The 26,539-nt window shown below is 39.0% G+C and overlaps 4 protein-coding genes across 4 annotated transcripts; 2 read left to right on the top strand and 2 right to left on the bottom strand.

The window, feature by feature from the left end:
• Window positions 1-116: 116 nt before the first annotated feature.
• Window positions 117-1,921, bottom strand: LOC108104525 (probable cytochrome P450 6a13). Its single transcript, XM_017210657.1, has one exon. It carries the CDS (start codon window positions 1,888-1,890, stop codon window positions 409-411), a length of 1,482 nt encoding a protein of 493 aa, XP_017066146.1. The 5' UTR covers window positions 1,891-1,921; the 3' UTR covers window positions 117-408.
• A 296-nt stretch (window positions 1,922-2,217) lies between these two features.
• Window positions 2,218-4,212, bottom strand: LOC108104524 (probable cytochrome P450 6a14). Its single transcript, XM_017210656.2, has 2 exons — window positions 2,726-4,212; window positions 2,218-2,670 (listed from the first exon to the last, which is right to left on the bottom strand). The coding sequence occupies exons 1-2, from the start codon at window positions 3,828-3,830 to the stop codon at window positions 2,255-2,257; spliced, it is 1,521 nt and encodes a 506-aa protein (XP_017066145.1). The 5' UTR covers window positions 3,831-4,212; the 3' UTR covers window positions 2,218-2,254.
• Window positions 4,213-6,436: 2,224 nt separating this feature from the next.
• Window positions 6,437-8,657, top strand: LOC108104523 (probable cytochrome P450 6a14). Its single transcript, XM_017210654.1, has 2 exons — window positions 6,437-7,931; window positions 7,989-8,657. The coding sequence occupies exons 1-2, from the start codon at window positions 6,818-6,820 to the stop codon at window positions 8,402-8,404; spliced, it is 1,530 nt and encodes a 509-aa protein (XP_017066143.1). The 5' UTR covers window positions 6,437-6,817; the 3' UTR covers window positions 8,405-8,657.
• Window positions 8,658-21,198: 12,541 nt separating this feature from the next.
• Window positions 21,199-21,678, top strand: LOC108104450 (gram-negative bacteria-binding protein 3). Its single transcript, XM_017210513.2, has one exon. The coding sequence runs from the start codon at window positions 21,308-21,310 to the stop codon at window positions 21,608-21,610; it is 303 nt and encodes a 100-aa protein (XP_017066002.1). The 5' UTR covers window positions 21,199-21,307; the 3' UTR covers window positions 21,611-21,678.
• Window positions 21,679-26,539: the final 4,861 nt, after the last annotated feature.

The raw sequence follows: 26,539 nt of genomic DNA, 5'->3' as shown, positions 1-26,539 counted from the left end.
TATTAAAAGCTAAATTAGAAAAATTGCAAATTTAATTCATTCATATATTTGATTACAATTTTTTTTATGTCTACTAACAAATTTTAAAAATACTAGAAAGTTTAATAATTTAAAAACAACATGTAATTATACAAATTTGTTCAATTACATTTTTTTATATATATAAGGGAATTATTTACTTCGGTTTAAAATTGTTTGGAATTATTTCTGTTCTTCCTCTAATTATCATTTTTGTTTTGATTATAAAGCTTTCGAGAGTAGCGGTTTCGGAGAGTGTTGATTAAATAGCTTTTTCGTTTCTTTGTGTCTTTTCATATAATATAAGGCTTAATGCAATCTTGAACGGCTTTTTCTTATAGATAACACATTCTTTATACATTTTGCACTTTCTGAAAAAGTACATACTTTCTAGGGTGAGTCAATTCTGTCCATTCTCAGATGTATTCCCTCTTGAGTGGTTATCAGGAAAGTTCGCGAGGAGAACTTAAGAGGAATCTGTGTTTTTTCCGTTTTGCTAAATTTAAAATCCCTCAGGATATAGGCAAGACCCACTTTCACCTGCAGCTTGCCAAATCTTTCACCTATGCAATTCCTCGGACCTTCTCCAAATGGCAAATAAGCAAATGGATGACGAGCCTTGACCATTTCCGGATCAAAGCGACTGGGATCGAACTTCTCTGGCTCTGGATATAGCTCCGGATCATGATGAATACTATGCACAGGTATCATTATCTTAGTTCCTGGCTCTAGAGTTAAGTTGCTATCAGGTATTTGATAATACTTGGTGGAACGCCTCAATAAGTGAGGGAGTATGGGATATTTGCGTAGAGTTTCGTCCACCACTTGATCCAAGTAGGGCATTTCCTGAATGGACTCATAGGTAAGCCTTTGGTTATGGCGTCCCAAAACGTCCACAACCTCAACTCTGAGTCTCTCCTGAATATCAGGGTTTAAGGCCAGTTCATAGAGGCAAAAGGACATGGTGGTGGAGGAGGTATCAAATCCAGCCAGGAAGAAGACCAAAGCCTGGGCTGCAATCTGTTCAAAGGACAAGGCGTCCTTGTTTTCCTTTTCACCCAGTTCCATGAGTATTTGAATCAGATCATTGCGGTTTATATTCTCCTTCCTTCGGTAGTCCAGTGTCTGACGTACGGTGTTCAGGAAGAACTCACTGATCTCCGGACGAAACAGCTTAAAGCGCAGCATTCTTGCCAAATCCGGTTGGGTGAACATAAAGGCCTGGACGAGCACCGAGTGAAGTGGTTTCGAGGTCACCGAACGGCCCATCTGTCGGAACTCCGACTCCGGATCCTGGAGGCTATTGCACTCCAGTCCGAAGGCACAGCTTCCGATCACATCCGTGGTAAAACGAGCACACAAATCCTTGGCCTCGATCTCACCGACTTGCAGTTGACACGCCTCTGTCAACTTCTCACCCACGTCCACCATGTTTGGGAACATGTACTTCATTTTTCCGGAACTAAAAACCTGCGTTAGGTTCTGACGCAACCAGCGCCACTCGGGTCCATCCAGAAACAAGAGATTCCCTGTCAGCGGATCATCCCGCACATTATGGAAAAGACCACGATCTGCGAAACTTCCAAAATCACTGATCATTATCTTCCGGATTAGTTCCAGATCCATTACAAAGAGAGCTTTGGTCACAAAGGTAAAGTAACCGCAGTAGCGTTCTTCTCCACGAAACTTGTCATAGATCCTCTTGTTAATGTCCGTCCAGTGCAGATCCTTGCCAAACCCACTCATATTTCCACGGAACATTACTGGTTTTTCTCCAGCCACGCCCCTGCGCCTCCAGTATCCATAATGCCAGCGGAGCTTAACATAAAGCAAAAGTCCAGCGGTGAAAACGAGAACAAAGAGCGTCAACATGGTGACTGCAGCTCGTTAGAATAGCAACTGAGTGGAAAAGTTGCGGCAAATATGCTTAGTTGAGGGAAAAGCTTTCCCTAAATTCGCTTTTTCTTTGTCTCTCACTATCTCTATCTCGCTCTCTATCGTTTATATGTTTTATCTGCATTATATAGTCAAAATTGCACATATACCATATCGTGATTGAGGTTCAATTTGTAAAAAATGTAATTATAAACAATTATTATGAAATTATAAATGGGCGGCGCTGCTATGCTTTACGGATCATTAATCATTGACATTATCAATAAAATTGTGATTGCCTGAGCGTTAAAAATCAGTTTAAAATATTTTGAGTAATAATAATAATTTAATATTTAAGTGCTTAGATACGTTCCACTTTCAAATGAATGCCATATTTGGAAGACAAAGTGGGACTGCGAGTGTCCAAGGTCAGGGGAACCTCAGTTGACTTCGAAATGACAAATTTGAACCTCTTCAACAAAGAAACAATGCCAATCTTGGCCTGCATTTTGCCAAAACGCAAGCCAATGCAGTTACGAGGACCATCGCCGAATGGCAAATAGGAAAATGGATGACGGGACTTTGCCTTCTCCGGCTCAAAACGACTGGGATCGAAGCGCTCGGGATCTGGATACAAGTCCGCATCGTGGTGGATGTTGTGGATGGGTATCAGCACTGTAGTTCCCTTCTCGATAACGAAATCTGTATCCGGAACTTGATAGCTCTCATTGGTTTCGCGCAAAAGTTGCGGAATAATTGGATGCTTGCGAAGAGTTTCTGATGGTAAAGAGGGGTTAATGATCTATTTTTATAAATTATACGATTTTTTTACCCGCTATGACCTGTTCCAGATAGGTCATTTCGGCCAAGGCATCGTAGGTAATCTCCTCCCCATCCAAAACCCTCTCTATCTCGTCTCTAACCTTTTGCTGTATCTCCGGCTGCAGGGCCAGTTCATACAAACAGAAAGCCATGGTACTGGAAGAGGTCTCGAATCCGGCCACAAAGAACACAAAGGCTTGAGCAGCCATTTGCTCCAGGGTCAGGCCATGGGACAGGTCGATTCTTTTACCACTTTTAGCCGCTTCCTGATCTTCCGCTCGGAGTTCTATTAACTGATCCATAAAGTCGTTTCGCTTAATGCCGTTCTTAAGGCGGTAATCCACCGTGTTTTTCACCGCCGACAGGAAGAATTCAGTGAGATCATCTCGTAGTACCTTCATCCGCAACTTCTTAGCCAACTTGGCATTGGTGAAAATAAAAGCTTGTACTAGCATTGAGTGGCGGGGTTTCTCAAAGACCATGCGACCCTTCTCCCGGAACTCAGCATTGGGATCCTGAAGACTGTAGCACTCCAAGCCAAAGGCACAGGAACCAATGACATCTGTGGTGAACCTGGCACAGAGGTCTTTGATCTCCACATCGCCATCTTCTACTTTGGCCGCTTGTAAGGCCTTGTCCATGGCATCGGCTAGGCGATGGCCCACCTCCACAACCACACCCGACATGTGCTTCATCTTTCCGGAGGTGAAAACGGGAGTGAGCTTCTGCCTCATCGATTTCCACTCATCGCCCTCCAGGGTCAACAGATGCCCTGTCAGGGGATCATCCCGGGGATTGTTGAATATTCCACGATCTTGAAAGTGATGAAAGTCCTTGATTAGCACTTGCTTGATAAGATCTAGATCTGTGATCATGGCTGTTCGCTTGAAGAACATAAACATTCCAGCAAAAGGAGCTTGGCCCTTAAACTTATCGTAGATCCTCTGGTTAATGTCACGGAAATGATACTTCGATCCGACTCCCGCCATGTTACCAATCAGCGGTAGAGGGCGCTCATGTGGCACTCCCTTTCTGGCCCAGTATGTGTAGGAGTTGTGGTAGAAGCTATAGGCCAGGAATAGGACCACGCCCAATAAGGCTAGAGTTAGCAGCATTGCTCTTGATTAAATTCCTTAGGTATTCGCTTAATGTTTCGGATCGTTAAAGAGAGATCTTTTCTTTTATCAACCACTCTTATATAATATTCACTTTTGGAACAGAAAAGTTTGCCAAGACTTGATTTCAATATAAATTTGCGTCTTGATTTAGAGAAGGTAAACAAGCTCGAACGTATTTAATTTGTAGAAAGCACAAAGAGAACTGAAATGAGTTTGCCAAAGTTTGAGGTATATATAAGATCTTAGAACTTAAAAAAATAAAAAAAAAAACGATAGATAAGCATATGCGAAGCTTTTTTAATGGTTCTCTTAATTGTGAAAGCTTTTCCTCCCATTGAACGATCAAAACAGAACTGATAGATTACGTATATGGTAAACAAATATATTATTCAAGTTCGTTGTGCCGGCAAAAATGCTTCGTAATGCTGAGGAGAGCTAGAAAATATGAATAACATTATTGTTTAATGGCGCGCAGAAAATAGCAAGCAAATAAGTAAAAAAGTGTGTCATATGCTTAGATTGATACATTCGTAGACTGACTTGGCATTACTAATACTAATAATATTCACTATTAAAACCCTACTCTATAGGTCTACCCATTTAAACCTAATCTTAGTAGCAGTAATTTATGGCATCAGTTATTAACTCAATGAAGTGCCTCCCCAAAGCATTTTCCTTATCAAAAATGTTTAGTACACTTCGACATGATAACCACAACAGAATCGATAGATTATATTCCCGCGAGTAAGGTTTCTGCCTTGAAAATGCTTTGTAATGCTGAAGAGAGTGAGAAAATATCAGCAGGCCTGCAGTAAATGTACTCACAATCAGGAAATTATTGTGGAAATGAACTTGAGGCTTTTCAAAAAAAAGGTTTGCCTATACACCCTTATCGATTAAAATTTCATTAAAAATATACAATGTGGTTAACCTGCTGTCTAAATATTTTCTTTAAAACTCAAAAGGAATTTGAATTGAATGCTCAATTTTAGAAGCTTTTCAAAGACACTTTTCCAATCGACTCCTTGAGTGTTTGTCCTTCTAATTGAAATGTGAGCCTGGCTGTCAACAGGAATCCAGAGGAGCAGAGTTTATTGACAGGCTGTTGATGATTTGTTTTGGCCTTTGCATCTCTCACCTTTAATTAAATCCTGGCCAGAGCAAAACGGAAAATCAAATCAAGCGTAAACTCAATGAATTTCAGGAATTCCCACGTTTCATTATAAAAGTCGTCGCCGGGTAAATTTATGCGAAAGCGATTAAAGGTCCATTAAATGCTATGCCAGATGGACAGCGTTTTGGTTAGAGCAACCTCCCCCTTCTAACTTCAACCCGCATGACCTTTATCTGCGGCTCCTCAGTAAATAATAAAACGAAGTCGCGCCTAAAAGCATTTTGTGGCTGTGTGTGTTTGTGTGTGTGTTAGCTGTTCTCTGGGTGCTTAAAGGATTTTGGGCCTAATGCTTACGGCCCGTTTTATGCCGCTAATGCGCCATCTTCCAATCGACATAAAAATCGTAATGCCGCCGTTAAAGGCAGCTCAACTCATAAAAATAGCAGCGTGACAAAATCAAAATCAAAATCAAAACCAAAACAAAATCCGGAATTAAATAATCAAAAAGGGCCAAAAGGATATTAGGCTTATTGGCTGAATTTTTGTTGATTTTAATCGATTTTGTGGGGTTGAAGTGGCAAAATTATAGAGAATATTAGTAAGTAATTTATAAGCTAGAAATATTGATTTATAATTTTGTTGAGATACTTTGTTTCTACCTTTCTTTAACTTACTTTTTATCGATCATTAACGAAACCATAAAGTACATTGTATTGTTAATAAACTTTAGGCACACGCAACAGCTCAATAAAATCTAAAAAAAGACCGAGGGTCAAGTTTCTCATGATTTAGAATGGAGATAACGCCTATTAGGAAACCACCTTTAAGTATGACTAACCTATATTTTATAAAGTATGATTGCTAGATTAGTTGTTGTATTTCGTCTAGTCATACTCTCAACTCAAACAGCGAACAAGTTGGTAAGTTTAAATGCTAGACACATAGTAATACCCTTTACTGGTAGAGTGAAAGGGTATATTAGATTCGTTGAAAAGTACGTAACAGGAGAAGGAAGGGTTTCCGACCCTATAAAGTATATTTTTATATTCTTGGTCAATATCAATAGCGAAGTTGATTAAGTCATATCTGTCCGTCTATTCGTTCGTTTGTTCGTCCGCCTGTCTGTCCGTCCGTCTGTCCGTATGAATCCTGAAATCTCAATCTTTTAATCTCAATGTTCGAATCGGAACATTATTTCCCTATTTATGAAGAAATTCACCATCAGTTACTCTATATGCTTTTTCTAACAATAGGTGACGCATTTTCCACTAGCAAAATTAATATTTTAAAATTATATAAAACAGTAACGGGTATCTTACAGTCGTGGCACTCGATGATAGCATTTCCTCTTAATTATAAATAGAATTGCGCATTTTGTGATTACAAATTTTGTATGAGAGAACCTAAGCTCTCAAAAGTTATTAGAAAGCTCTACAGAAATCTATAATCATCATGCCTCGCTGTTAATTTAACAGTTGTCACTGAACGCCTATTCGGTGAAGTCGGCTAAGCGATAATATAAACCCATGTAGGCGTGAAAATTTCATCAGCCATTAGTCAAAAATTCCATCTTTCTTCCAAATAAAGAATATTTATATGTGATCAAAGTGTTTATCAAAGTGAAAAATATGTTTATTTTGATTAAATATAATATTTGAATAAACATATTTAGGAAAATATTTACTAGCTGACCGCAAGTTTGTTCATCGTTTTACGAAAGTCATCGTTATTGAATCCAAATGTTTGCTGAGAGATAAGAGGCGTTGTCTAAAAGCTCTTTGTCGGGTATAAAAAGGCAAACATAGGGGCTTAACGATCAGTCTTATTTGAGAATTAAACAAGAAAGGAGTTAGTTTAGTGATCGCTCACAATGCTGTTTACCATCGGCCTTGTGGCTGTCGTTCTGGGCCTGGCCTACAGATTCTACATCAATATCTACACTTATTGGGAACGCAAGGGTGTTCCTTTTGAGAAACCTTTGCCCATATTTGGCAACATGAAGGGAATCGGATCGAAACTACATTTCCGGGAAATCAACCAGAGGATCTACGATAAATTCAAGGGAAAGGCTTCGTTTGGTGGAATGTACACGTTCTTCAGGCGGACAGCCATGATCACAGATCTGGATCTCATCAAGCAGGTGATGATTAAGGACTTCAGTTACTTTCAAGATCGTGGTACCTTTAACAATACCAGGGATGATCCCCTGACGGGGCACCTCTTCAGTTTGGAGGGCGAAGAGTGGCGTTCGATGCGGCACAAGCTGTCACCTGTTTTCACCTCCGGCAAGATGAAGCATATGACGGAAGTGATTGTGGATGTGGGTCATCGTCTGGGTGATGCTATGGCCAAAGAGGTAAAGGAGGCCCAAAAAGACGATGGAAATGTGGAGATTAAGGATCTGTGTGCCCGATTCACCACCGATGTCATTGGTTCCTGCGCCTTTGGCCTAGAGTGCTATAGTCTCCAAGATCCCAATGCCGAGTTCCGGCAAAAGGGACGTGAGATATTCACACGGCGTCGTTACTCGCAGATCGTTCAAGCCTTTATGGTTTCCAATCCTAAGTTGGCTAAATTTTTCCGTATGAAAGCTTTACCTGATGATATAACAAACTTCTTCTTGTCTACGGTCCAAAACACCGTTGACTATCGCCTCAAGAATGGCATTAAGCGGAATGATTTCATCGATCAGTTGATACAGCTCCGAGCCGAGGATCAGGAAGCGGCTAAAAAGGGTATGGGAATCGATCTGTCTCACGGCCTGACTTTGGAGCAAATGGCTGCACAGGCCTTTGTGTTTTTCGTTGCTGGATTTGAGACCTCGTCCAGCACAATGTCCTTCTGCCTTTACGAACTGGCAAATAATCCGGATATTCAACAACGTTTAAGGGAGGAGATAGAAAGTGTGTTGGGTAACGTAGAAGGAGGAGAGCTAAGCTACGATTCCTTGGCACAAATGTCATATTTAGATCAGGTGATTGCTGGTAAGTATTACTACACCCAATCTTATAGAAATCAGTCTAAGTTCTTTTAACTTTCAGAAACCCTTCGGAAACATCCTCTCCTTCCCCATCTCATCAGGGAGTGCAATCGGGAGTACAAAGTACCCAACACAGATATTGTTCTGGACAAGGGCGTGAATGTCGTGATTCCTGTTCACAACATTCACCATGATCCTGAGATTTATCCCGCGCCAGAGAAGTTTGACCCCAGTCGCTTTGAGCCCGAGCAAGTCAAAGACCGTCATCCAATGGCCTATTTGCCTTTTGGCGATGGTCCACGGAACTGCATTGGTCTGCGTTTTGGAAAGATTCAGTCGAAGATTGGCATTGTATCCTTGATTCGTCGCTTCAAGTTTTCCGTATCTAATCGAACTGAAGTTCCTTTGATTATGTCCAAGAAGGGTTTCCTTTTGGCTAGTGAAAATGGCATTTACTTAAAGGTGGAAGCTGTTTAATTTTAAAACAAAAAACAGGTTGAGAGTTCAGCCATAGACAAAAGCAAATGTTGTGTAAAATTAATTTTAAATAGATTAAATACGTTATACAGCAAAAGTGAAAGAGGAAAATTATTTATTTATAAGATTTAATCGATGATTAAACAGTGGCTAAAACTTTGCTAATTAATTTGGCAAAAGAGCCCCAAGCTAAATCAGATAAAAAAACAAATTATAATTGTATTTGAATAAAGTTAATAAGTTTGTTAACTGATTGAAACTTTTTTGAGCTAAAAAGTCATATTTTATTTGGCATTTGGTTTTTGGGGATTGCCATTTAAAAGCAGAAAATAACTTAACGTAATTTTTAATACTTTAAATAGATGTTAAACTCATTGAGAAACAATGCTTTCCTAGAGTGTGATTTACTTGAACTTCGAAAAACAAATAGCAAAAAAGTATAACAAAGTATTCTCGTGCTAATCTGAACCCAAAATCCGGCTAAAACTTTTCCGTGACTCGCTCACTAATTTGCTCATTTCTCATGCGTTACTTGCCAGCTGCTAACCGAGTACGACTGTTTTGACAGAATTGCATGTGCTATGCAATATGTTCGCCATTCGCGATTTCCGTAGCAGAAGTAGGAGTAGGAGTAGGAGTAGGAGGAGCTATCCAGCCAGGCAGAACTTTTTGCCAAGGCACTTTTTGATAGTGCAGTCACGCCACAGAATCCTTCGGGGCAATGTGAAAACAAAACAAGACAAAAAACTTGGATCTGGAAAACAAATGGAATAATTAGCCAGAAATAAGATGAACTTGCTCACGGCAACTGGCAAGCTCACCGAAGAACAGGTGGAGCAATACAAACTCGCACTCATTGTTCAACCCCGGAGAGAGATAACCCAACAGCATTTGTATCCGTTACCAGTTTTCTGTTTTTGTAGCTTTAAGTCTAGGAATGGTATCGAAATCTCCATGGAATGACCACCAGGGGGCTAAACTAAAAAACAAAAAACTGAATCGGTTTTTTCTTTTTTTGGTGAGGAAGTGTAAAATAAGACAAAGAAAGGCAGCACCACCAGTATCCTGTATCGCCTGATTGGATCTGGGTGGGCGTTTCTGGGCTGACCATGTCCTTCGCTTCTTTTGTGTTTATAACTTTGAGGATGGCCATTGATTTTCGCTCAATTGGCGGCGTTGTCTATTCGGAAAACAGCTGCCATGATGAGGCGGAAAAAATACAATATTTCTACTTCCTCGTTTTTTTGTATATTTTTTTCTTGCTGGCCATAATTCATTTAGGCCAAATTCCTTTTTCGCCTTCACATAGACAATTTGAGCCGATGCCCTGATGGCTCCTCGTCATCATAGCTGGACGAGGGCCACGCATCTTGTGTTCTTATTATTATGTTATTTACATTTATTATTGATTGATAACAAATTGCTAAACATTGACTAACGAGCGCACATTGTGGCCAAAAGGTCAAAGTGTCGGAATCCTCCTTCGCACCTTCTACCCGGCTCACGTAATTATGTGAAATTCTCTGGGTGATGAGGTATATCTGCCGATACCTTCGTTACAGTTTGTTGGGTCACGTCGGTTTGGGGTGGAGGAGGCAGAGGTTGTAAGGTATCGATATGGTAAAACATGAATAACTTTTTTCGATATCAAAAGGGTATCTAAAAATATAGAGTATTCTTACTTGAAAGTTTGCTAAACATTTTCTACAGGATTTTGTTATAGTTTCCTTCTTCCTAATATGAACTTTTTCAAATTCGATCTACAAGTATTTGCTGAAGTATAAAAACTATAAGTTCTTACCATGATATATGTCTTAAGTGCTTTTAATTCAGTTTTATTTTATCTTATTAGTCCTGTGATTACCAAGGCTAACACACAAACTTTTTATTTTGATTATCCCTTTAAAGGGTACTCAACTTTCTACTTAAATCTCATTCCTGGGCCATTTCCTTGCTGACCCAGAGATTTATGAGCTGCGTACTGATATAAATCATGCTTAGGTAACATTCATTATGCTTAGGTGTAGCCGGTTAGACGAGGCCTGCGGAGAAATTCTGTCGTAGAACACTTTTGCGGGCAGCATGGAGGTGTACCAAACGGTGTTGAACTTTTATGGCCCAGTCGGGCATTTTGTAAGCGCTTTGCGTAATAAATGGCCCCCGACCAAAAGCCATACAAATTGCTAATTACTTGAGCTGCAAAGGTGTCAGAGTCACTTGAGTGGGCTTTGGGCCAGTTGGCCCAGGATCTTGCCTTTGAAAACCCGGTGACAAGGCACTTTACAATTTCATTGCTTTCGCTTTATTTATGTTGTTTACTGGTCTAGTTTGCTTCCTTTTTTTTTGGTTTTTATATCCCAAAATGGTCATATAAATTACATGGAGAAATATTAGCTGGACGATGTGGAAAATAACATTGAATGCAAAGGCGTTTTTCGATTGCCTTGGCAACCATGGGAAGCATTCGACTGGAATAAAGTGGTTTTTGTGGCTTTGTTTTTTGGCCATCTGCATTATCTGGACGATTGCTGCAAGTACAATCCACTCTTTGGGGCTTAGTATTTGCTATTGCTAAAAATAAAAATAAAAAGATTAAATTATTTCACCATGTTCTCTTACTCTAGGTCTCTTTCTCCTTTCACCCAAAAAAAAAAATGGAATGCCCAACCGAAAACACTTTCAATTCGAAGGGAAGCCATGGAATTGTTTATTGCTTGGCCATTCGACTGGCGAATTTCCTTTTGGCAATTGATTGTGAGTGTGGACACAATCAATTTTTCCAAATCGTTTGGCAGACGACTCGCATTAAGCTGTCAGAGGACATCAGCAGCTGGCCAATTCAGCTAGACAATAATTTATCATCCTCGTTTTGCGGATAAGAAGGGGGATAGGAGTTGGCCTAATCAAATCAAGTCCTGATTTGATAAAAAGCCAACGCGAATCTGTATGTCAACTAGCGACGCCTGTCTGGTTTACAATCTTTTTGCCAAACCCCTATAACAAATCCCCCTTGCCATAGTTTTCGCCAAGCAACTTGATTAATGGCATTACTGCCTGCCACTTACCTAGGCGGCACACACGGCGTATGCTCATTTTACGTAGCATCTGCAACGTTGCGATGAAGTCAACGTCAACGGGTTGTCAACAGGAAAAGTGCTCTACCATCCCTAGACTAGACACCATCCACCCAGCTTCTGCTAGTGCTCGGCAATTTTCTGGCTCGGCAGGTGCTATTAGTCTACCAACACCTTGATGTGTTGCCTTTGGTTGGGACAGCTCAATTGCTCTTGGCTTTCTCGATCGAATGCACTCCATTGGAAGCTAACAAGGATTTTCCGGAATCAGACTGCTAGCATGTTGTCCTCTCATTATGTCATTACCAAGATGTGTGCTCCTTTTTGGCCAAATGCCCAAAGACTGCTTGAAAGGGATTGCCAAACTAAAACAGCTGAATAGAAGCTTTCACGAAGCCTTTTAAGAAGTATTTAAATATTTCTAATTTTAGATTTTAATTGTATGCTTTATAGTACTTAATGAACTGCAAGTGCATGTCGATTTCCAATAGAGAGTTTTCATTATAAGAGAAACAATTTCCATGGACAAATCCTTGAGAAAACTAAAACGAAGGGACAAAATGCAGTTCAATAAATTTTATGCGAAGGAAATTTACGTGCTACGGCATTGTGATTCAATATTCAACATTTTTTACAGTAGCTTGCGAATATTTTCATTTTTCCGAATTCAATTACCAGTTTTCCCAAACTTGCAAATCGTGCGTGAAAAATTTCTTGGAGAGCACAAAAAATTCTTCAATGCAGTTGAATAAATCTTGACTGCCTTTGGTTTTACTGACATCATGGTTTCATAACCTTGGTATCCCTGAATGTTGATTAACTTTGCAAGAAACAGAAGAAAAACATTGGTAAGAATGTTGAAATGGGAACAATGTTGCAACGAGCATAGCCCAATGAAAAAAAATATGCAATAAAAGCAACAGTGGAAAATTTCAATTTGCCAGACTTGCAGATAAACAAAGGCCGAGGCCTGCAGTTTGCATTTTCTAGGATATGGAAGGACAACTATTATTATAAAGCAGTTATTTTTTAAAATTTAAAGTACATATTTATTTTTGTAATAACACAGCTGGGTTAAAACATAAACGTTCAAACATATGTTATTAAAATAATATTCCACGGAATTAACTTTAAAGGTCAAAAGTGGCAACTTTGACTTGCTTAATTGAAGGGAAAGCAGCTTTTTGAAATAATTATAGCTGAAATATTTTAAATGATTATCAAGAAAATAAGTGGGAAATATATTAAAGTTAATATCTTAATCACAAATGCCGTTCAAAGGGCTTGAAATGTCTTTGTTAGTAACGACATTTGCCATAAACCAGTTAAGAAATTTTGCAATTAAGTTGCATTTACATAGAAAATGACAAAGTTCAAGGGAGGTTTAGGAAAATCTTAGATTGAATACAGGAATCACAAAGAATCAAAGCCTTTAGTTTGAAATTAATTGACTTAAATAACAATAAATGTATCTGACAGATACAAACCATAACAAAGAAAGAAGTCATAACATGACCTAACGAATATTTACACCCTGCCTTTCTAGTCAACGGCTTTTTAAGGGTCAATTGCCGTGTATCAGGAGGTTGTCTTAACTTTTCGATTGCAAGGCATTAACCTTTTGACAACTAACCTGAACCTAAACCTGAGCCCGACATGACATGACCTTTGCCACTTGTCAACACAAATTAAGTTGCCGTTTTTATTCAGCCCAATTATCGTATATCTGTGCTGTCTATCTATGGCCCAAAGAAAAACTTATCTGGCATTGACTCCGATATTGTATGTTGGCCGCTTGGGTCATAGATGGCTATATGGCTAACACGTTCGTTGGCCCGTAATAACCGAATTATCTTCGAGTTATGTTCGAACCTCGGAGATGTTTTTGGCCGAAGTCGTTGACACTTTCTCGTACGTCTAGAATGCCATAATTTAAGCGGATTAAGACAATGGTCAACGCTTTTCTCATTTTCCTTAGCGACAGCTGTTGTTGTTTGCCAGGGAAATTTATGCGAGTTTTTCTTGTTGTCTTTTTTTTTTCTCGACTCATGTTATTTTTTTATTTTCTGGCGGCTGCCAAAGTCATTTGCTGTAATGACAAACGGAGTTGGCAACAATTGTAAAATACATGACACGGGTCCTACATGAGAGGCAACTTTCTACAGGAGTTGGGTTGTTGCCACAAACACACACACACACACATATCTAGGCGGGGGCAATTTCCTTGAAGGCAACGTCTTGGGGTTCTGAGTTATATGTGCAACTTAATTTGATCCTGTCACACCTGTGGCTTCCGCCTTTTCCCATGGAAAGTTTCAACCTTGGCCCTGTTTGACATGAATTTATGAGCGACGACGAATGCATAAGACTCTCTCTCTCTCTCCGTGGGTGTGTCATGGGGTTCCTTGTGTGGGCCATAAAAACGGTTAGCAGATTTAATAATATATATTCGGTTTAATAAATAAATGGCGCTTGACAACATTAAACGAGTAAAAGGGAGTCTTAAGAGAGTCCTTCTGTTAACAGACAGAACGAAATGTTAACGGCAGCACGTGTTGCTTGGCTTTCGCTTTCATCTGCGCAGCATCTCTGCTAAAAAGTCCCTCTGCCTGGCTAACCATTAACTGTTAGCCACTTCGGCTCCTGGCTCAGTGTGCGAAATCCGCCCGCTGTCCAAGGACGTGTCCTCGTCAAAACGCCGGAAAAAGTGTTACGACAAAAACGACGAGTTTATTCGATTAAAAACGAATATTTAAAGTATTGTTTGCATTTCTGTGACCGCTTTTTATTCTTGTAAAAAGAGTTGTGTGTGCTTAAAAAAAAATTTGGATTTAAAATTAAATTCCCCACATGGATGGTTAATAAAAAAGATGATTTAAAAAAGAAAAAACTGACTAAGCAAACATAGGACAGCTTAAAAAATATTGAAATTAAAAGTGAGTGAAGAAAAACAACAAAAAGTTTTATGCTAATTTGGTTAGGCAAACGTCCAAAAAACCAGCTCTTAATTGGAAAAATATATATATTAAAATTAGGTAAGTGTTGAAGTGAAAAAAATTAAATAAATTTAATGAAATTTAAATAAAATTTAATAACGCAACGCAACATATAAAACTAAAGCAGATGAGAGGCTTATATAAAAATATAAGTCACTAAAAAGTCGTTGGCAAACAGAACTGTAAGCCTTCATGAGGGAACTTTTTGCCATGTTCAATATCCATATCCATATTGAGTGAGCTCTTTGTCCTCAGCGTTGTATAACTTCCGCTTAAAGACTAAACGAAGTTGGCTATCTGCCTTTAGGCCAAACAATTAGTCGAGCCCAGAAAAAAGTTCAGCAGGAAAATATACGGAAAATCAATTTTTTGCTTTTCATCCAAATACGAAAAACGAAAGAACACATGTCTCTCTGATAGACCACTTAATAAAGCGTCAAAAAAAGGCGACCGCAGCTAGATTTATGGTCAACACGTGTGAGTGTATGTGGCCTGATAATATGGCCAAGAGAGGCCAAGAGAAGCAAAAAAGGAATATCAAATATATATATTGTGGCCAACAATTTATGGGCGCTAGCCAGAATTATTGCTATTGATTTAGAAGTGGAGAGATGCCAAATCCCCAGGGGTTATTGCCTGGCCATAAAAGTTGGCCAATAAAACATTTTGCACAAGTTACTGCCGGAATATACTGTATCATCCTGGTCCATTGCAATTATAAACTAATTAAAATTCTATTATCGGTTGGGGGGCGGTCGACAAGAGTAGAATTTTCCAATTATTACGGCCTTAGATGCATTTCAACGCATTTGTCATTATTGAAATGACCATTTGCCTGGCTAAGCGCCCATTTAGTGAATTATTTGAAAAATGTTTGCTAAATATTTGAAAGGCCAGCCATTGGACTGTCCATCCATCAATTCATTAGATCCCCTCATTAGGTGGTAATAATCTAAGCGAATGTTTCGGACAGCAAACAATGGGCGCCAATTTTCAATTTTCAAAACGGCGGGCAAACAATTATTCGAATTATTTCCTGAAATCGGTGGTCGTTCTTTGGGAGAAATTGCATTAAGCTCAGTTCAAGGAAGGGGAAAATTGTTTGGCCATGTACGTGCCTGATTATATTGCATTTTCCGAAAAGCAAACAGCAAAATGACATAGCAAAAGTTGCAATACCAATACGAAATATTCTCCTTCTGTTACTTAATTGTCATGTAAGCTGAGCTGGGGTTTTCTTTCCTTTACCCACTGCAAATTGGGATGACCCCGCTGGTGGAAATTGTGTTATAAATGCATATAGCCGGGAATGACAGGGAGAGAGAGAGTGTATGAAAGAAAATTAAAATTTAAAATTTCATCCCACACTCTGCTAAGAAGGTCCTTTATGTCCATTACATGCACAAGGTTTTCTCTCCCTCTTCTCTTTCTTTCTCCCTATGTTTGCCGTATATGAAATTCACATAAAAGCCAGCTCATTACAAATATTTTATGAAACTTTTCGCACTCGGGGTGCAGCTGGTCGCCAGTTTTCCATTCATTCAATGCTGTCCAAACAAAGCAGAGCCATCGGCACACTGCGGAATTCCTGGCCATATTTCCAGGACACCCAAACCCACCTCTCCCTTGCTAACTATTAGTGGCACAGCAACTTTCGGCGCCAACGCATTTGCATCGAGTGCTGAAACAAAGTTGCAGCTGCTGCTGCTGTTTCTCGTCGGGAAAAACTTACAAAAGGATCCCAGAGTGAAAACTTTTCCAGGCTATGGCTTGCCGTTATCCCTGCCTCGGTTCACGGACTTCTAGCCACGTTTATTCATTTTACGTGTAAAACGTCGACCAGCAGGACTGCACATCATTGTCAGCCAATGATTCCGTATGCGAAAGTCAAACCATTTCCGGACTCCTTCACGTGTGCCTGATGTCTAGCTAGGAAACTTTCGCAGGTACACTGCTATTACTATCATTTGCATAAGCTGTTTGATAATACCCTACGATTGGGTGGGCATAAGTGACTATCTTAGGAAGTTTGGCTGAAGGAAAACTTGATGAATTTTCCTTTTCGTATGTAAACAAAGGCAGCCTTAAGTCCAGTTTAAGTCTATATTTCGAGCTAATCATCATCATTTCATGCTTAATATTTTCTTCTAAACTGAAAAAAGACAAGACACTACTTTTAGAGTATATCAAATCACACTTAATTTGTTTTTATCCCCGCATATTATTTTTAATAAATTCGAGATTATGTGCTGAGTTTTCTGTTTGCCAAATTGTTGGTGTTTTTTCTCCAGGAAGCTGCTAATTTCAGGATCCCAGTATAGCCGGGCGATGCGCACTTCTGTCGAGTGTCGTCGCCATTACGGTTTATTAGATGCAGGCGTGGCACGGCATAGTGCCGGAGTCGCATACCCGGAGCGAAGCCATGTCATATGCTCGCGGCATTCCGGTAAAAATTTTATAAGCTGTGGATGTGCAGGCGGCGCCAACGACCGTGACAACGACGTGCCCACGTCACCAATTATTCCAAGCGCGAAATGGAGGCGTGGTCCGGGCCAAGAAGTGGCTTCTGGCCTTGGTAAGGGGCGGACGCCTTGTTTCGCTCCTTGCACTTTTTGTCTTTTCCCTTCTTTAATTTTTTTTATAAACATGTCATTGTCTCCGGCGAGTTGGTCCCGGGGATCTTCATTTAAAATTCAATGGCGTATGCGAACTGCGTGATTTCAGCCCTCCCTAGCATTCCGTGTGCCGCCGCCATGCCACGAATTCCAATCACGGATAGAGCCGGAGATGGAGCCAGCAGCCAGGAGCCAAGGAGGAGGGAGTTGGCGTCGGCGAAACATCGCAAATATTTGCATTTGCCGTCACTGGAGAAAAGTTGCCGTGGTAAATTCAAAAGAGATCTCCTGTCGATTTCACTGCGCCAGCAAATCTCGCAATTAGTGACATTGTGGGTGGCAAAGTACTTGCCGGAGAAATGATGATGATATTGCTTTTCTCCCCTGGCTCCGGGAATTTACCAATCCTGGCAGTCAGGCACGTATTGGTGGTTTTCAAAATACCAGGTATTCCGCACGGAGCAGACACAATTCATTTGCTGCGAAATTTCACTCGCTAGCCATTCAATTATTTTCACAAAATATTAATAAATGCAAGTTTGGCATAGTTTTATCAGGAATTGTAGCTTTTTATAAATTCTTTGGGGAAGTAACTTTTTGGAAAAGACGTTTCTGTGAAAAATGATTTCTGAAAAACCATACAAATGCTGGGAATTGTTCTTGCTAATGCTTCATTTCAATAAAATACAAAATATAGTTCATCACAAACCTTTCAGATGAAGATATTTTTTGATTTCACTGAAATTTATGTAGAAATATCCATGAATGTCAGAAATCCTCTGAAGAAAGTATAACATATCAAGGTTACCCTTTTACCTGACAAACTCTTTAACCAAGCACTAATACTTTAAGTTAGAGTACATTTCAGTAACTCCCACACATATATAAGGCACTTCATACAAGTTTTTATCATTTCGTTTAGGGTTCGAGGACCCTCTCCTTCGTTATTCCTACGTGTGTGTGTGTGTGTGTGGAATAGCACTTGAAAAAATATCCATCTAGTGAATAAACGTTCCTTTCTTGATAAATGCCCATCTGCTTGAAAAGACCTGAAGAAAACTTTCGTTGTGGTTGGCGAGCATCGAGGGGAGAACATCTTGAGCTTTTCCAGCGCACATTTTTTATGCCTCGATTGACTTAAACGGCTCTTCAGGTCTTTCCTCACCTGTGCACCCCCTATTTTGGGGATGGATGCTGATGCTGCAGTTTTTCCTGACCAAGCCCACTTGACCATTTCACTAGACTTGAAGTGCCCCTGGCAAGGATCCTGGGCCATTGTTGTCTGGCATTTTAACTGTTGCATTGTGGCCAGGCCATTTAATTTGATGATGTCTGCCATAGTTGGCCATAGTCAGCTGTATCGTTTATAAAGTTTTTATACGTTTTACTACACCGCCTGATTCAATAACTGCGAGATTATAGAGCAATGTAATTTAATTGTTTCAATTTGCATTTGATGTAAGCTGGGCTGGGTGTTTGGTTTTAATTTCCAAAAATTAATTAAACCTTCTGTCTGTTTATGCGCGATGGAGATAATAGAATAATTTACAGTCGCAATTGTTTTCGCGGTAAATTACTAAATTTGACATTTTACCATGCGAGTAAATCACACTACCAAACACACACACACACACGCGACTCTCATGCATGCACATTGAGCTAAACGATTTAATGATTTCCCTCATAAAATTTACGCCTTTTGTTATTAAACTTTAAGCTGCTCGAAAGCCAATCAAAAGTGTGTAAAAGTTCTAAGACTCTAAGACTACGCACACATGTACACATTCTGCACGCAATTTGCACGCACAAAAGTATGCAATAAATTTGGGAGCATTTTACGACTGCTCATCGATTTGCAGCCAAGGCTCCAAAAGGGTGTTCAGCAGCTACACTCTAACAGACGAAAAAAAAATAGAAAATGGGTGGAAAAATGGTGGCTAAAACACTAACCGCAGGTACCATTTTCAGCTAAAGGAAAATGGAAAAGGAAAGGCTTTGGCCACCGCACCAAACAACTTTAATTTTATTGCATTTGCCATTGGGAAAACCAACAATTTTGGGCTGGGCTTGGGTTTCAGTTTGGGTTTATGTTTGAGTGGGAATTGAAGAGTGGAAAACAGCAAACAAGACTGACACAATACACAGCTTTGCTTGCTCAGCTTTCAACGATGAAGGAATGTTAACAGTGTTGTCTTTTCATTGAACAAAGTGGCCTATTTTTCAGAGATAAATTGGAAAATAAAACTTATTTCTCTTTTGAAAATTAAATAAAATATAATGATATGTAATTAGTGTTATAATATATACGTCCAGTCACTCGAAACTAATGGGAAATAAAGACCCTTTTATTTTCTATTTTTTATGTTTTTGATTTTTCATAACTTTTACAGAAATTCAGGACTTAAGGACAAGCAAAAAAGCAAAGTTTGTGTATAAACTTGAACTTTTAGTTCTTGATTATTAAAAAACTTTCGATTTTTTTAAGTGTGAGACTGTATTTTCACTTTTAAGACAAATTTCAAAGCGCGAAAACAACCTTTGTATTTATCCTTATTGTCTTAGCCAGTTTGATTAATCTTTAGCTGGCAGCACTGTTGGCTCCAGGAAAAAGCGTTTGGCTATCAGAGAGGGCGTTAAATGTAGCACATAATAAGGTTCTGGCAGCAGAGCCGAGCAGCTCGACATGTGCGGATACAGAGTCTTGTGAGAATGTCGGCCATGGGATTGGGATGTGGGTTCAATTCCGGGCTTGCCTTTTAGCGCAATGCAATAAAACAGCATAAAAATGTTGAGCATGTGGCGCTTATTTATAGTGTACGCCCGGCAAATGTAGTTTGTCCCAGTGGGCAGAATGGTAGGATGGGGATTCCTCTGTTAAATCTCCAGATTGAACCCCGACCACGCCCCATGGAACGGGGCTGACTGTTCAAATATTTTTTTTATGGATTTTATACAAATGCCTTGTCTTTGTTTGTTGGTCATAGAGAGCATACGGGGCGCATACGCAACATTTGAGTGGCGCCACACAACAAGAGATTCCAATAAAAACAACAGCAGGAACGGCCATAATGAAGACTATCAGATGGGCATAAGAATGGCTGTTGGCCATTGTGGCTTTTGTTTAGCCTTCAATGGGAGTTTGCTTTTCTTATTCTTCTATTCTTTTTCAATTTGAGCGGTTTTCCGGGCTGGTTTTTGTGCTTTAAAGCCAAATGAAGTCAACGGCCATTAGCCGAGTCAAAGCCGACACATGCACTAAGCAAAATTAATTAACAGATCCGGTTTCTTGACCCAGATCCTTGCTCTCCGCTTGATTTGCTTTACTTAATTAATCAGCAGTCAAGTGTGGCGATGTTAGGAAATGAAATGAAATGTAATGTGGGATGGGATGGGTGGGATGTTATGGCCTGGGCTGGTATAAGACACAGGATAGATGCTGTCAACAGCAACCGAATGGCCTGACAATATTTTCCAATTAACCAGGAGGCTCTTGGGTGCATTCGGGTGTGAAATTATCGCTTGCAGTAAACAATATCTCGACAAACAATGAAATTCCGAAGAAAAAATAATAATGTCTTAAGCTCTTCAATGTGTAAATAATGCCGTCAGAAACTATTAGTCATCCAAAGTGAAAGGCTAACCCCTAGAAAGCAAAGAAAATGAAATGACAAAATCAACAATATGTCTTAACCCATCAGTTGTAGGCTGGGTGTTAAGAGCTATTTGCTTGGTAATATAATATAGTAATTAAGTTTTAGGAATTATGTCAAATATTTGCTGTTATTAAGTGTTGTTTGGTGATAAATATATGTTTAGTTTTTTGCCCGTAGAAGGTTAATAAATTGATATGAAAAAGTCTGAAGAATTCTTATCTATAGCTTACGTAGGCTTCTATTTAGAACACATTGCACTTTTTATTATCATAAATATAGGTATTTCTGATTTATAGATAAGTTGAAAGTAAAGATTATATCTAGAAATATATTAAAACTTCTTTTTGTTTAGGTTTTTATAAGTTGTATAATTTTATTTTATAAGGTTTAATCTGAGATCTAAACTGGAAATTACTTCTATCATTAAAAAGGGGCTCATAAGACTCCCCTGGTCGAATGTTTGTATTGCTTGCTATCTCTAGAATACTCACCCTTTTAGATTGCATTCTTGACTTTCTTTATAAAAGTTCAGTTTGACGTATACTGCCGTTCAGTTAGAAAGACAATGTCGGGCTATCAAGTTCCAATAGCTAAAGTTAGTTGTCCAGAGCCCCGGGGTTTTGAGGTCTCCATAGAAGATGAACCGGGAATTTCGCTATTTGCATTCCACGGCAGACTTAACCAACCGATTGTCAGTCTAGAAGATCAAACTTGGGCAGCTGATATTATAGGCAAAGATGCCAAAGGCCGTTGGACCTACACCAATAGAGAGGCGGAGTTGAAAGAAGGAGATATACTCTACTACTGGACCACAGTGCGATACAATGGACGAGACTATCACCGGATGAATCAGAGTGCTAGTCTCTAAGTAGATTTTCTTGGATTTTCCTATTTTGTAAAGTAAACAAAGCCGCGCGGCAGAGGTACTTTTCTTTATTTACTGGGATTTGTTGTCTTTATTTTGGTTTATTTTTCGCGGCAGTTGCATGATATGCGAATATGCACTGCTGACAGTTACTGTGCAGTTTTGAGTCCGTTGGATATTTACATAAAAATCACAGCAGCCAAGCACAAGATTTATGTCCCAGCTAAAACCCAAAAGGAAGTAAAAAATAAAACAAAAAAAGGAGACAAATGAAAATTCCATAAACAAACAACCACTTGAGAAAAGGGACAAAAGGAAAATAAGCGAAAAAGAAAAAGTTATATTTTTACGGTAAATAACTTTGCCCAGAGCTGAATATAAATACAAAAAAACAAAATAATAAAATAAAAAAATAAAAAAGAAAAATCGCCGCGGCAGAAGGGAACAAAAGACATTGCGCATACGCCATGTGGGATTGCAGGGTGCAAGCCACGCAAAAAAAAAAAATATGAGAATGACAGATGGAGGCTCTATTTTTTTTCTTGTGCTATTTTCTGAATAGAAAGGATAAAAACGAGCGAGTGAAAGGCACACTTTTCTTGCACAGCAAACAAGCTGGTGAGAAATTTATGTAAATTAAACCATCAGCAGTCGAGTTTTCCTCTAATTACATACGCATGAATATATATATATTTTCCGACCTGATGCTTGGAATTAACATAAAATACAAGTGAGAAGCTAAGTTTTCTCACAACTTTTCTACCCATTTTGACCGCGAGCCCCTGGGAAATATAATTTACAAATTGAATATCATTTTCGGGGCGACACGGCCCTCTTGATAAAATAAACATGCGTAAATAAGCTGATTACACGCATATTTGCATTTATACAGCTCCATTTCGGCCACCTATAATCGTACAGAAATGTATTCAAATTTTTATCATATTTTAGTTGAACTTTTCCTCCGTGTGATTGCTTTTTTATTTCCTCCCTTTCTACCACCCCCCACCCAACCCAACCGAAATACAAATTTATGTTTTGATTCCAGCTGGAAGGCGGGGGCCAAAAATGAAATTTTCGCCGCAGGTGTAATATTTCTTCATTGTATGATTTAAATTTGGCTCGTTGGATGTTAAGTTGAGAGGTGAAGGCAGATTGGCGTGGCCTCTAATACGATTTCATTGTCGTTTGCCAGACTTTTGGTTATTTGCATTTGGCTGGGGCTCCCATTTGATACCCATTTGAATAATGTAGATGGCTTTAAAAACATCGGTATATTAGTGGAAATACAATCAGAGAAATTGAAGTAGTAAATATGAAATAGCAATTTGAAATATTTTAAAGCTTAGATAGCAAAGTTTCGAAATTGATGGCATTTGGAATATTTTCCAAGTTATATTAACCGCGCTATTTATGTCGAAACTTTCCAGCAAAGTTTTCTTTTCACTACATAAATATCCTTGCCTCGCAGTGGGACATATTTTCCAGAGAGTGTTCAATACGAAGTGCACGCCCTTTAACGATTTTAGAAAAAAAAAACGAACCCCAAATCTAGCCTAAGTTCATAGCCTGAACTTAAGTATTTGCATAATAAGTGTGTGCACTGAGCAAACGGTCAAAGACTTGCGCTTATTACCATTTGTTTAGACCAAAGACATTGTGGAGAAAACAAATTCGATTTGGAGAGGAGCTACCAGCTCGCAGCTCGACTGAAGGACAAGGTTAAAGAAACTATGTCGACAGACAAACTTGGCTCAAAAGTTAAACGAGCCAACAGAGTCACAGACGTCTATGGAGGGGTAAAAAAAAAAAGAACGAAGAAAAATAAAGAAAATGCCGAAAGTCGTGTATGGCATGCAAAAAAAAAAGAAGAAGTAAAAAAAACTTTCACTATGAACTCTGCAGCAGACAAAGAAGATTTTTCTTCTTCGAGAAAATTCGGTGGAATGGTTGGGTGAAATATCTGCGAATCCTGTGAAGCATGTAAATTTCCTTTAAGCTGGTTTTTATTAAATTGTTTGTGTCGCTCTTAGCATTACGAGAATTTTATTTGCCTGATGATTTGCATGATCTATGAGCCCCGGTTGCTGCCAAGCAAAAAGTGTTTAAGCATCTTATATATATATATATAGTAAACCGTCCTCCGGAATGGGAATCCACTTGAATTGCTTTCAAGGGAAATGCCAAAAGAGGTCCTTAATTTCACACAGAATATAGTGCGTCAGATGGGGCCACGTACTAAAACTGAAGTCTTGGGCTACTACTGAAAGTGTGCCGCATCAACATGTCATCTGGGCCGAGTCGCACGTTTGAGCCAAAAGCGTGATGAGCTTTTCCTCCTTTTTGGTCTCTGGTTTCAGTTTTCCCATTTTCCAGCAAACAGCCAGCGGGTGCCATAAATCTCGGCAGGAATTGCATTTGTGAGTGGGCCACCGCCGTCATTGCCTTTGCCTCTTTTGTGGTCAGCGAGCTGGATCCGAGGTCTCTCTGATTCAAAGGCCACCTTTGTCATGTGTCAACCGGAGTTAGTCTGTCACATTTTCACGAGTTGGTCTCTTAGATCTACAACTAAGATATATATATATATATAGACATTCACGCTTTAGAGGCTCGGGACGACTCTCAACGCCAAATGGCCAAAATGGGTTAAGTCCTCAAAGGCTGCAAAACATCTCATTTGTTGGTTTTTGGCATTTAAGAGCTTAAGACGATTAGAACATCTAGATGTGCACTAGGAAAAATGATATGTTAGCTGCTTTTCAAATAGTGCCGAAAAGTATGCTATGTTTTTTAGATTTGTCTACCATTAAGAATTTTCCCATAACAAATCAAAAATGTTGATGAAATTGTTTAAAACTTTTGATAAATTTTGAAAAAATAGGAAAAAGTGTTCTTAAGCAAGGAACTGTATGTATTATATAATACATTTCTCATATATAAACCAATATCTAAATCTTTATATTAACTAAAAAATGATTGCCAATCTCTGACTTACATTTTAATAAAAATTTCAAACACTTTTATTTTATGAAATACAAACATAGAAAATATCTCCCAGTGTAGTTTTTTGGTTTCAATGAAATTTTCCCGTATTCAAATGCAAATCATTTGGCTGCCAGGCTCAGACATAAATTAAATGCATATACGCGTCGAGGAAGACAGGCAAGAGAAAACAAATTAGATGATTATTTGCCAAAAATTACATTAGCCACAATATAAACAACTTATGTGGCAAGCCAAACGCAGGCAAATCGCCCACATAGTCAGGCCTGTGCGTAAATTACGTAGATTTCCTGCAACTTAATTTATGTTTGCATGGCGACAGGCAGACAAATATTTCCCAATCGCATTTACTTGGGCGCTCTCTCACAAACCCATTTACCCAAATATATATATATATCGAGCGAGGTCCACTTATCGGACGCATAAATTTCGCCATGCTGACAAATTAAGGGTCCCCTGATTGCATTTCAGGTAAATAAAAAAGGTGCTCAGGATAACAAGCTAAAAGGCTTTAAAGTAATTGGAAAATATTGCAATATTTCAGTAATAGAATGGCATTAATTTATACAGCAGTAAAGTAGATTTAAGCTTTAGTTACAAAGGAAATTCTTAAGTGAAGTTGGAAAGAATTTATTACATATTTGAGGTGCAGATTTAGATTTTATTTCCTGTTAAATAATAAACTTGTTAGAACGTAAACCTATAAACTATTCTAGGAAACTTCCTCTACTTTCCATTAGCAATTAAATCAAATTTACCTCAACTTTCTCTCAGCTACTCATAAACTGAGATTCAAAATGTGTGTAAGACTTATTTAGCATCCGAGTTATTGTACTCAAAAGCTAATTAACATTTCAGCTTATAGCTTATAGCCCAGATATAGGATAAATTTCAATGCAGGGCAACATATAATGCATTGCTGCCCAGCTAGAGTCGTAAAATGCAAATGGCAAGTTATCTTCATTAAGTATGAAAATGTGGAATTCCTCACCTCTTCAGGTTGAGCATAAAAAGATGTTTAATTAGAGAGTCCTGCATTGTTTTACAGTTGGGGGAATAATAACATAGAAAAAAGCATAATAGAGAAGAACAAATGTAATTGCAGCAAGTAAGCAGAGACATTGTTGGCATTGCCCCTTGCCACGTTGCATTACGAGTGAAAAAAGTTGTTACTTATTTGCGACTTTATCATTGTTAGGGGAACAAGTGACAATTGACTGCCGTTGAGCGGATTACAGTCGCATAAAACGCACAAATGGCATTTGCAATGCCAGCAACAAAATGTCAGACAAGAGTCAAGAGTGCCTGTGAAAATGGCAGAATAAATAAATCAGCACAAATATTTCCAAGAATTACAAATCTCTATATTCGAAACATTGTTGTTGAGTTGAAAGTGATGTGAAAGTTTCATAAACTAACTGTCTCTGTATATAAACCCGGTCAAGTCGTAAATTTTTGTGCAGTTCAGAGATTAAAATTCCCCTCACAATGTCAAGTTTAATTTGCCGGCAAGTGAGCTGTTAATTGGATAACATTATGGGATACTAGGATGCTGACTGGCCATTGTAATAACAACCCACCGATTTCCAGCTTTAATTAATTCATTTTATTGCCTCGACTTTCTCTTTCTACCTGGAAATTAATGGTCCTGAGACCATGGTTAAGGTCGAAAGGCATGGGTATTTTTACAATTTTATGCCGCACAATTAAAATACAATTCATTTTGTAGGCTTTCTCGAGGCTCTTTTGCCGCTTACTTATGCCATTCCCCCAAAATGATTCTGGAGCTGTTTGTCCTTTACTTTATTGCTATGACAACGCGGCGGCTACTTGATCTCCATAAATTGCCCCGCCTCTGCCACTTTAATTAGTTTGTTTCACGAGGCCCGCTTTCTGATTTAAAAGCAATTAAACCGCTGGGCCCATTAA

Source organism: Drosophila eugracilis, unplaced genomic scaffold (genome assembly GCF_018153835.1).
Source record: "Drosophila eugracilis isolate 14026-0451.02 unplaced genomic scaffold, ASM1815383v1 contig_1765, whole genome shotgun sequence".
Classification (NCBI taxonomy): Eukaryota; Metazoa; Arthropoda; class Insecta; order Diptera; family Drosophilidae; genus Drosophila; species Drosophila eugracilis.
The sequence above is the reverse complement of the archived record's forward strand: the minus strand, read 5'-3'. Positions and strand labels throughout refer to the sequence as shown.

Excerpts from the sequence above, each read along its gene's own strand:
- LOC108104525 (XM_017210657.1), bottom strand. The coding sequence starts at position 1,890 with ATGTTGACGCTCTTTGTTCTCGTTTTCACCGCTGGACTTTTGCTTTAT.
- LOC108104524 (XM_017210656.2), bottom strand. The coding sequence starts at position 3,830 with ATGCTGCTAACTCTAGCCTTATTGGGCGTGGTCCTATTCCTGGCCTAT. Across the intron at positions 2,671-2,725 it reads TCTGGAACAGGTCATAGCGG|AAACTCTTCGCAAGCATCCA; the intron begins GTAAAAAAATCG and ends CTTTACCATCAG.
- LOC108104523 (XM_017210654.1), top strand. The coding sequence starts at position 6,818 with ATGCTGTTTACCATCGGCCTTGTGGCTGTCGTTCTGGGCCTGGCCTAC. Across the intron at positions 7,932-7,988 it reads TTTAGATCAGGTGATTGCTG|AAACCCTTCGGAAACATCCT; the intron begins GTAAGTATTACT and ends TTTAACTTTCAG.
- LOC108104450 (XM_017210513.2), top strand. The coding sequence starts at position 21,308 with ATGTCGGGCTATCAAGTTCCAATAGCTAAAGTTAGTTGTCCAGAGCCC.